The 11,558-nt window shown below is 42.3% G+C and overlaps 1 protein-coding gene across 1 annotated transcript; it reads right to left on the bottom strand.

The window, feature by feature from the left end:
* Nucleotides 1-807: 807 nt before the first annotated feature.
* On the bottom strand, nucleotides 808-7,008 carry LOC111949627 (serine/Arginine-related protein 53-like). The gene is made up of 3 exons (XM_023966959.2): nucleotides 6,919-7,008; nucleotides 5,812-6,001; nucleotides 808-907 (listed from the first exon to the last, which is right to left on the bottom strand). Exons 2-3 carry the CDS (start codon nucleotides 5,985-5,987, stop codon nucleotides 823-825), a joined length of 261 nt encoding a protein of 86 aa, XP_023822727.1. The 5' UTR covers nucleotides 5,988-6,001; nucleotides 6,919-7,008; the 3' UTR covers nucleotides 808-822.
* Between the last annotated feature and the right edge of the window lie 4,550 nt (nucleotides 7,009-11,558).

Here is an 11,558-nt window from a genome sequence, read left to right as displayed (position 1 = left end):
ATGATAATAATAATAATATTTCAATAAACCATGAATGGATAATTATGTTTTAATTGCATTATTAATTAAAGCAGGTTTACCCTATTTTCTTGTGTTCCCAAAGAGGGGCGGGGACGCAAACAAAATGTGTCTTTGACCTCCTGGGTCTGTGTGTGTGCCTGTACTTCATTAACACAAACCAAAATAAAAAAGGTGCTGTGTGTGTGTGTGTGTGTGTGTGTGTGTGTGTGTGTGTGTGTGTGTGTGTGTGTGTGTGTGTGTGAACAGCTGTCACAGTAGTACAGAGTGGCTCAGAGAGTTAGAGTCTCTTTAATGACAGCCTGCCACGTTATAATGGCCTTCGCCACAACAGCAAACAAACCACACTGAGCTGCTACTGCCTGCTTGGCTGGCACTCACACACACACACACACGCACGCACGCACGCACGCACGCACGCACGCACGCACACACCAAGTCCCTACAAATGTGGTTTTTGTTGTTTGAGTATGTTTTGCTGTAAACGGCAAGCAAAATGGCAACATTCAGTTTGTGGTTGCTGGAACCAATCATGATCAAATGCCATTACATTGTGAAATTCAGCCAAAAATCAGAGACACGCACAGGGTATGCGTACGGTGAAGAGAGTAGAGTGTGGTGTGTGTGCATGCGTGTGGTAGTCAGACACCTATTGAAAGCCAGCACCTTCTACTGTCCATCCTCAAACCCACAAAACTATAGTAGTGCCACTGTAAACTCTCTTGAGCCCTTCTCTCCCCCCACCCATCCCCCCCGTCCCCACTACCTCAGTCCCCATCATACCTGCGGGTGCGGCTGCGTGTCCTATGGGAGCGGTTGGTCCTGCCTCGGTCTCCATCTCCGCTCCCTCCTCCTGCGGGACGAGCTGCTGTTGGACCGCCGCCTGCGTCTGACACACACAGATACACACACACACACACACACAGGTGTTTATTGATTAACCAGTCATTGATTAACCAGCGCTAGAATGACTCACTGTGCTGGTCTGAGTTTAGCAGCTCAAACTCGTCTTCTTCTTAACCACATATCAACCCCTCGCTCACCCCCTCGCACCCTCTCCCGTGTTTCCACGCCAAGCAGTATATTCTCTCTTATTCTCGGTGTTCTTACCCGCCTTTCACAACACGTTAAGACTGAGCAACAGAGAAAAAATGTCTCCCAGTCCCATCTTATACATAAATAACTTATATATCCCTCAAAATAATAATTTGGTATGTTAATTTCGGTAATGAAATAATTCCCTCATTACTTTCCATACCTAGCCCCCAAGAAGTGCCAGTGGTTGTTCATCAAATCTATCAAATACTTTTGTTGTGAGCGAGAGGGAGCGCTGTATTAGTATTTGCCGGGTTGGTTGGATCGCAGAAGCGGGTTGGTTCAGGAAGAAGGCTTCCATCGTGGCCTTGACTCAAGCACTTCACACACGGGTTCAGCGGAAGAAACGTGCAGGACGAGACATGTTATTTGAACTTGCGGTATACACACACACACACACAGGCGTGTGATGGTAATGTTAAGAAAACACGGCTGGTTCGCACAAAGCGAAAGCTGCCACTACGGCACATGAGAGGGAGTCTGCCTGTGTGCTCCGGCATGATGGAAGCCATCCAAGTGAATAGTGGGAGCAGGTTTGACATGTGCACTAACACTGACTGTGTGTTCCATGTCAACTCAATGGGTTGTGTGGGGGAGCTCTTTAATGCCTGGTGAACAGCTAGTGAACACGTGCTGCTCTTCACTGGAGACTTCAGTTAACGATTATCTTTACGCGTGCAGTGTGCCTTCCAAATGGCACCATATTCCCTATATAGTGCACTACTTTTGACCAGGGCCCATAGGCAAATGCAGACGTAGCCTCATACATAAAGGCCTAACTTAAGCCATAAACCCTGTATCTATTTTCAACCCAATATCCATTCCCTGGCCATGTCCAACTCCTTGATTTGACAGAAGCATTTCCTAGGCAGCGAATGAATGGCTGATTTAGCAGGAAGACTGAAGGCTAAAGGGTTAAACGGCTACAACCAGCCCCACCTCACTCCACCCAGACGGCCCCAGATCAGCGAGCCATTCTCTCAAGACCACCAATGATTTTCCCATCTTGCGTAATGGACCCTGACCAAAGCGCATAAATAATGACCATCAACCGGCCTTGTCTAAACGACTGCAGTGAGTGTGGAGCGTGTGCGCGTGTGTAGGAGGCTGTCCAGTATCCTCTGTTAAAGAGACCCTCAGCGGACATCATCAGCGGTCATTTACTCACAGACACTTTCTCTCACACACAGCCTGGACAAACAAATTCAAAAGAAAAAAAAGCCTGTGGGTCTAAATGATGGAAGTAACATCAACTACTAACTACTGGTAATTACATTTATTCATTGTAATAGCCTATGTCCAACAGGTAAATACATGTAAAGTGATGGTCCCATGTTTCATGAGCTGAAATAAAAGAGACCATCCACCTGACAGGCGTGGCATTTATAAATAAAAGGCCACTCTAAAATGTACCGTTTTGTCACAAAACACAATGCCACAGATGTTTTACATTTTGAGGCATGCTGATTGCAGGAATGTCCACCAGAGATGTTGACAGGGAATGTAATGTTAATTTCTCTACCATAAGCCGCCTCCAACGATGTTTTATAGAATTTGGTAGTACGTCCAACTAGGGCTGGGCGACATGGCCTAAAAATCATATCTCAATTTTTTCGAACTTTTCGTCGATTCACGATATACATCTCAATTCTCTTCACGTTTTCTCTAAATAAGCGTTGTTGTACAATTAAAAGGTCAAATCCACTGCATTTCAAACAGTCAGCAATAATCTAATGAATTCAGGGCTTGTGAAGTTATAGCTAGACTAAATATAAGCCCTCCACAATCATAAGACCAACTAATAATTTAATTATTTTATCAGAATAGTTTAACCTGATAGTTTAAATCTCCCACTAGCAAACCACCGTGGGTACTTCCTTTTCTTGTTGTACTCCTGTCATAAGGCCTATTAGTGGTGTAATTGAATTTAACAGGAAGTGGATGTGTGGTGCTGACTACAGCGGGAAAAAGAAGTACCCACAGTGGTTTGCTAGTGGGAGATTCTCATTGGGATATAGTCTGTCCTCACTGCAACTCCTCTGTCCTACTCTCCTCCGTGACCTAGAAACCGATAAGTGGTTGAGTGGTCAAGAAGAATGTAAATTCGTCAGTAGGCGAACAGAGGAGTATGCTCACCTCCTCGATTACCTACTTCAGCAGAGGATGCACAAGAGTATCCTCCTGGCGGCTAGCGGGAAGTGTTTTAAAATCAGCCACACCCCCTTTGAATCAGCTGTTGTCTCAAAGGATAAAAGCATGTACACATTTAAAAACAATATGCTACTTATCCGTTTATCGATAAAATGACTTGCTCAACTGGTTGACCACACTAATAGCCTATTACGTACAGTATCTGGCAAACCAAATGTTGTTTAGGGCCATGTTTGGCCCGCGAACTCCACTTTGAGCAACCCTGCTTAAATATAAAAATAAAATAAATAAAGTGATGGAAGACAGTGGAAGTATCGTGATGAATGAACTAGTATAGGGTGCCCACCCACTCTGCCCAGAGTTGGTGAAAAAGCGCTTTGCTGATGAAATTTCACTTCCTTATGTTATAAAATATATTTTATGAAGACAAATATGATTATTCATGTTCTGAATTGTTCCGTGGGGTCTTTAACATATCATTAACATTATATCCAAAAAGTCAGAATTCACAACCTAAAACATCCAATAATAAGCACCAGGCTCCCTTGACATAGCGGTGTAATTTTTTGGCGTCGTCGTCTTCAAAGTTGTTTCCACGGGTCGCAATTTTTTTTTTGCATGACATGACCTGAATTAAATGTAAAAGGCTTTCAAAAATAAAAAGCTTGGATACTGTACTATGCTTTGTGCTCTGTTGACAGGGCATAACATTTACATTTTGCTCCACCAGCCACTGTGGCAGGTAGATTAAAAAATCTATATTTTTCTTCATTTTTTTTTTACCGGCCAAAATATTTGTTTTGCCACTAAAATTACACCAACAAAACCCCACAAAAAACAATAAATGTACTACTAGTAAGAAGTAATGTGGTATATTGTTTCATTTCATTTTTTGTGACCCGAGTCTTTTAACCAAAATATCACAGATGAGACAAAAAATGTCACCTTCCCCTTAAGGGCGGGAGATTAACATGGTAGCGCGACTCGAGTCATGTTTGTGCCTGTGAGATTGACTAGTAGAAGTGTTGTCTTTTCTTCCTTAGCAGTTGAAACTCAAACATAGAACAACCTAGCTTGTGAACAAAACAATGTAAAAAGCCTAACAAACACAGCCCCTAGCCAAGCAGTGTTGAAGTGCGAGGTGCAATAGGCTACGTAGGGTTCGTAGTTCTTTGACTGTTTGACTGATTCATTTTCCAGCTATGAAACAAAACGGCAGAAATAGTTTGAGAAACAGCTACTGTTGCATTTACTTTGCTATAAGTGTGATCATACTTTACTATTTTTATTCACAAATGCGAGTGAAATGCTTGCACTGTGGAGCCCTGACCACCCGCCAACGTGGCTGATGAAATGGACATCTTACCCACCAATGCCAAAATCTAATTTTAGGCCCTGTCCGTTGTCCTTTCACAGAGATATGCTTGTATTAATTTTGAATTAATATGAAAAACGTATACTAGGGCCTCCCGGGTGGCGCAGTGGTCTAGGGCACTGCATCGCAGTGCTAGCTGCGCCACCAGAGTCTCTGGGTTCGCGCCCAGGCTCTGTCACAGCCGGCCGCGACCGGGAGGTCCGTGGGGCGACGCACAATTGGCCTAGCGTCGTCCGGGTTAGGGAGGGTTTGGCCGGTAGGGATATCCTTGTCTCATCGCGCTCCAGCGACTCCTGTGGCAGGCCGGGCGCAGTGCGCGCTAACCAAGGGGGCCAGGTGCACGGTGTTTCCTCCGACACATTGGTGCGGCTAGCTTCCGGGTTGGAGGCGCGCTGTGTTAAGAAGCAGTGCGGCTTGGTTGGGTTGTGCTTCGGAGGACGCGTGGCTTTCGACCTTCGTCTCTCCCGAGCCCGTACGGGAGTTGTAGCGATGAGACAAGATAGTAATTACTAGCGATTGGATACCACAAAAATTGGGGAGAAAAGGGGAGAAAAGTAAAAAATATATATATAAAAAAWTTTAAAAAACGTATACTAAAATATGAAAATACTACATGTATCAAAATCAATATCCATCTTCTCTCTATTGTTTTGTGTCCTGCAGATTTACCCATTGGTCAAAATATGTGTTTTTGATTGGACACCCTAAGTAGTAGTTCTATAAAGTAGTATTATCCTATTCAATTAAAACTGCCTTTCAAGAGTGGTGGCTGATTTTTTTAAATATATATTTTATGGTATAAGTTTCACTGACAGATTTTGGATAGCTAGATAGATATGTAGATAGAGGAGAGGGATAAGGGATACAGGAACAAAATGAGTGGCGGGACGGGGAACCAACCGTCGCCTCCATAGGCATATGTGGTCCGCGACGGTGGGACTACTACTAGACCAGCCCCCGTTACAGCTTTACACATCCAGTTTGCTCCTTCATTCATGCACCTCTGTTAGATGGTGAGGTAGCGACCTGTTCCTCTAGTGTTGTAAACAGTACACCTACCACGCATGTCTGTCCTTTCTGTGCTGTAGGCCTGCTTCCTCTTATATTTGCCAGTGTAGTAGTTCTCTCATCTACGGATCTCTGTAAATTGCAGTATTTATATATAGACCTACCTCCTGTCTCTCTCTCTGGAGCGGCTCCGCGAGCGGCTGCGTCTGCTGGACCTCTTGCTGCGGCTGGTCACCCGGCTGCCAGAGGAGCTGGAGGAAGAGGAGCGCCGTCTGTGCTTCTCCTTCTTCTTCCTCCTGCTACGGCTGTCCTCCTCGCTGTCAGAGGTGTGGCGACCCATTATCCCTCACTAAACTGGGTCGGAGGAGAGAAAGCATAAGAGGACGTCTTATTTAATCAAACACTCATTTATTGATTGCTCAGACGAAACAGTAAGCCCACATCTAGCCGATTAAACTTCACTCCACGATTTAAGATGGAGTTGAGCGGCAACTAGTGTGGGCGGAGTGGAGCTCTTTTCATTTAAAAAAAACTACTGATTTCAGCACCCAAAGATTAGCCTGCAATTACACACGACATTGTTATGTGTAATTGCAGGCTATTCTTTGGGTGCTGAAATCCGTCGTTTTCAGAGAGCGCTCCAGTCCGCCAACAGTCGCCTCTCAACTCCATCGTAAATCGTTGAGTTTAGTCAGCCAGCCTAAATCCTGCACTGCGTAGCTATACTGTGGCTAGTGGCTTCATTGTTTAATGTCCCCCTTCCATCCTCCAAGACTGACATGTAGCTGGCTAAATAACCTTTCTATTCGGAATATACATGAGCAGTAAGTATGCCAGAGAGCTACTGCAGTTAGCTAACTTCACCAACTCGGCTCCACCTGCCTTGTAAGAGCGCGTGGACAGAATGTAAACAATTAACATACATTATCATAGAGCTTAACTAGCAACAGTTAACTAGCATAATGGCTAGCTATCCATTCTAAAATAATTGTTCAAATAGCTATCGCGTATGCCTGTGTCAAAAAGATACTGTGAAGTTTAAATTTGCAGGTTATATGCAGACAGAATGTGCACTTTCAGGACTGCTGGCATGCTAGCTAACGTGTTAGCTTTAGTTTGCAGCTAAACACACGTGACTCTATTCTAGGCATTTTTGTGTTACGCGCGCCCTTCTGCTCGGTAAATCGCTACAGCGTTATTAACAGCGTCGTCGTATTTCAAACATTACTTATACAGTGACTGTAAGTAGGGGGGAAAACAACAATTCATACCAGGTAACTTGCTACAAATATCCCTTCTTCTTTTTCCTTTTTCTTCTTCTTCAGTGGTGTTTATCGGCGGTTGGCATCCAACGTTATGGTGCATTACCGCCACCTACTGTATTGGAATGTGGGCCAGAGACAGGGAGAAACACAATCCTACCTGCCAGCCCTGTTGCTCTTAAAAATATATATATTTGAGACTGTATCTAATGACGTTCTACTCTATATACTCTTTAAACTAATTTCCTGTATCTCATTCTCCCTCATACTAGATATCAGCCTCTCTCTGTTACTGCCCACACTGTAGCAATACATGCTCCACGGTCTCTGTTTCCTGGCAATAAGCACACTTTCCTGTTGGATACTTTCCTATCACATTTAAGGTCTTATTCAACTGGCTGTGTCCCACCCTTAATCTTGTAAAAATAAATATCCCCCCTTAATTTGAAAACCACCATGCACTGCTCAAAAGGGTTCAATTCTCGGGCCGACTCTTTTCTCTGTATACATCAATGATGTTGCTCTTGCTGCGGGCGATTCCCTGATCCACCTCTATACGGCAGACGACACCATTCTATATACTTCCGGCCCTTCCTTGGACACTGTGCTATCTAACCTCCAAACGAGCTTCAATGCCATACAACACTCCTTCCGTGGCCTCCAACTGCTCTTAAACGCTAGTAAAACCAAATGCATGCTTTTCAACCGTTCGCTGCCTGCACCCGCACGCCCGACTAGCATCACCACCCTGGACGGTTCCGACCTAGAATATGTGGACATCTATAAGTACCTAGGTGTCTGGCTAGACTGCAAACTCTCCTTCCAGACTCATATCAAACATCTCCAATCCAAAATCAATCAAGAATCGGCTTTCTATTCCGCAACAAAGCCTCCTTCACTCACGCCGCCAAACTTACCCTAGTAAAACTGACTATCCTGCCGATCCTCGACTTCGGCGATGTCATCTACAAAATAGCTTCCAACACTCTACTCAGCAAACTGGATGCAGTTTATCACAGTGCCATTCGTTTTGTTACTAAAGCACCTTATACGACCCACCACTGCGACCTGTATGCCCTAGTCGGCTGGCCCTCGCTACATGTTCGTCGTCAGACCCACTGGCTCCAGGTCATCTACAAGGCTATGCTAGGTAAAGTGCCGCCTTATCTCAGTTCACTGGTCACGATGGCTACACCCACCCGCAGCACGCGCTCCAGCAGGTGTATCTCACTGATCATCCCTAAAGCTAAACCTCATTTGGACGCCTTTCCTTCCAGTTCTCTGCTGCCTCGACTGGAACGAATTGCAAAAATCTCTGAAATTGGAGACTTTTATCTCCCTCAACAACTTTAAAAATCTGCTATCCGAGCAGCTAACCGATCGCTGCAGCTGTACATAGTCCATCTGTAAACTACCCACCCAATTTACCTACCTCACCCCCATACTGCTTTTATTTATTTACTTTTCTGCTCTTTGCACACCAGTACCAATATCTCTTCTTGCACATGATCATCTGATGATTTATCACTCCAGTGTTAATCTGCTAAATTGTAATTATTCGATTTATTGCCTACCTCATGCCTTTTGCACACATTGTATATAGATTCTTTTTTTCTACCATGTTATGACTTGTTTATTGTTTACTCCATGTGTAACTCTGTGTTGTCTGTTCACACTGCTATGCTTTATCTTGCCAGGTCGCAGTTGCAAATGAGAACTTGTTCTCAACTAGCCTACCTGGTTAAATAAAGGTTAAATAAATAAATAAATAAAAATAAAAAAAGACTACACTAGTAGATCAAGAGCACATCGATTGGAGAACGTTCGGATGAAACATGCAGTCAAGAGAATTTTTTTTTATTTTACCGTTATTTTACCAGGTAAGTTGACTGAGAACACGTTCTCATTTGCAGCAACGCCTGGGGAATAGTTACAGGGGAGAGGAGGGGGATGAATGAGCCAATTATAAACTGGGGATTATTAGGTGACCAAGATGGTTGAGGCCAGATTGGGAATTAGCCAGGACACCGGGGTTAACACCCCTACTCTTACGATAAGTGCCATGGGATCTTTAATGACCTCAGAGAGTCAGGACACCCGTTTAACGTCCATCCGAAAGACGGCACCCACACAGGGCAGTGTCCCCAATCACTGCCCTGGGGCATTGGGATATTTTTTAGACCAGAGGAAAAAGTGCCTCCTACTGGCCCTCCAACACCACTTCCAGCAGCATCTGGTCTCCCATCCAGGGACTGACCAGGACCGACCCTGCTTAGCTTCAGAAGCAAGCCAACAGTGGTATGCAGGGTGGTATGCTGCTGGCTAGATTCTACAACAGAGCTATCGTTCGTGTATATCTCAGTAAATGATCTATAGGCTACTGTAGAGATCCTACTCTTGTCATATTTTGCCAATTATGTATAGCCTACATTTCGTGAAGTTGCATAAGTTTTGTTACAATATATAGTATATAGCCTAGACAATGGGGGAAAAGTAGGCTAAAGTTGTAGGCCTATACTAAAACGTGAATTTTTTTATTTTAGGTTATTATGAGTGGACAATCAACTGTGAATGCTGAATAATCTCCTAATTGGTTATTATTACAAATCTTACTGCTCATGTAATTTGAGAAAAATGTTGAATTGTAGACCTATTAGGCCTGCAATCAATATTACATTTTTACATTTAGCCTACATTTTAGTCAATTAGCAGTCGCTCTTATCCAGGTATTCTTACAGTTAGTGCATTCATCTTAAAATAGCTAGGTGGGACAAACACATATCACAGTACAGTCACATTTAGCCTCTCACATACCAATATAAGTTACATTTAGGCCTATTTCAAAAGAATATCGCCTAATCAAATGTCGCGTAACCTGACGCATTAGCACCTGAAGTTCATTATAGGGCAGATAGGCTACATAAGCAAAGTAGCATTTCTTAGTTTTTTTGTCTTTATTTATGGTTAAGATTGTCGCATTTTCCAAGTTTCGTCTTACAGTCTACTTTTAATAAAGGACTCTTCCCAAATGGACTACCTCTCAAATAAATGAGTGAAAGAAAGCATTTGGGGTTTGCTCGAAGAACAACATTCGTTTGTGCACCCCATGCATTTGCTCACATCAGGCCTACGTTGAATTAATAATAATAATTTGTAGGTTTAGGAATGATTTAGGCCTAACGTGTATTGTGCTCTAATGAATTGAATAGGAATTTTGCTCTTTGGTCCAAATGTTTTGTCTTTACCCGCGCAACACACACACACACACACATACACACACATACACGTACGCACAAGGCACACACATATACCCATAAATACCCACACAAACATAGTCTATAATTGTTTTGGGTTGATTATCCATTTAGGCCTATTGGAGGGAATGCAGGTTATATAGCAAATCAACTCCTAAAATACAGTCTAAATAAATGTCCGATAGCCTATAGTTTTTTTGCCTCTCGGTTTTCCTATGTTCAAACTTTAACTCTGAAATGTTTCAATGGTAGCTTACCTATGCGGAATGCTAACTTGTTATTAACTTTCTGTAAATTGTGTTCTATTAGTAGCCTAACCTTCACGACATCCCACGTTGAAATGGATCGAACATGTTTATCTTTGCAATTTATAGAACTTAAACTACTAAAACGTGTAGGTATTTGTACTTATTTTGATATAAATAGCATGTTGCAGATTAACTTGAATTCTCTAGCCTAATAGCAGCCTATRATTTCTGCTGCTTTCAGAGGACACAGAAAAAATAATGAATGCGTAAGGTTCAAGAGCGGAGACATCATGAATTTTTAATAAGGGGAATTGTTCGAGCCTGTGTGTGGAAATAGTATTTTATATAGATTATCAATAAACGCGCTTAATGTTGCATGAAATGTACAAGTGATAGCCTATCATACAGCTGTATCCCATCCCATTCCGGCTTATGTTTTGCCTTTTTCAGTTCACTTAATTGCTTTGTCCCCACGGCATCCAGTAACCTTCACCATAAGTGAACCATTGTTTATTTATTTAGCAAATATGCAATAATTTCAATAGGCAGTCAACTTAAGAAACCATAATTAACACGCCCAATGGCAACGCATCACATGAAACGCTTTAATTAAACGTTTAGTTGCTGTTTAACATTCTAATGGCGTGAGAAAGTCTATCGAGATTTGATATTAACCAATATAGATAGTTTCCCTAATGACTTCAGATTCAAACATAGCCTATAATTGCTGAGTTGAAAAGTAAATACATTCTCTAATAAATTAAGACAAAAATGTGAGATCAGTTTTGGCATTTGAGTTGTCATTTTAAGGCATTTGAAGAAAACAACTATTGATCATAATTATTTGGCCATCATTAGCCTAAATTAAAAACAGGCTAGCAAAAAACAAAATAAGAGAATAATTCATATCTTCCAAATCAAGGAATACATATGTATTATTATTATTATTATTGTTGTTGTTATTATTATTATTGTGATTATTATTTATATGATAGCTCCTTATCAAATTGTTTTTCTTATCATGACAAATTACACACAAAATATGACTAACAAGTAACATACACAAACTACGTTCTTGCTTCAACTATGTGTTTAGTCGCTCTTATTCGAGTACACACAGAAGAAACATATCCTTCGTTGCATGTTA

The sequence above is a fragment of the Salvelinus sp. IW2-2015 genome, linkage group LG22 (assembly GCF_002910315.2).
Source record: "Salvelinus sp. IW2-2015 linkage group LG22, ASM291031v2, whole genome shotgun sequence".
Lineage (NCBI taxonomy): Eukaryota > Metazoa > Chordata > Actinopteri > Salmoniformes > Salmonidae > Salvelinus > Salvelinus sp. IW2-2015.
This window is presented reverse-complemented; position numbering and strand designations above follow the sequence as displayed.

Excerpts from the sequence above, each read along its gene's own strand:
- LOC111949627 (XM_023966959.2), bottom strand. The coding sequence starts at position 5,987 with ATGGGTCGCCACACCTCTGACAGCGAGGAGGACAGCCGTAGCAGGAGG. Across the intron at positions 908-5,811 it reads TCCAGAGAGAGAGACAGGAG|ACGCAGGCGGCGGTCCAACA; the intron begins GTAGGTCTATAT and ends TGTGTGTGTCAG.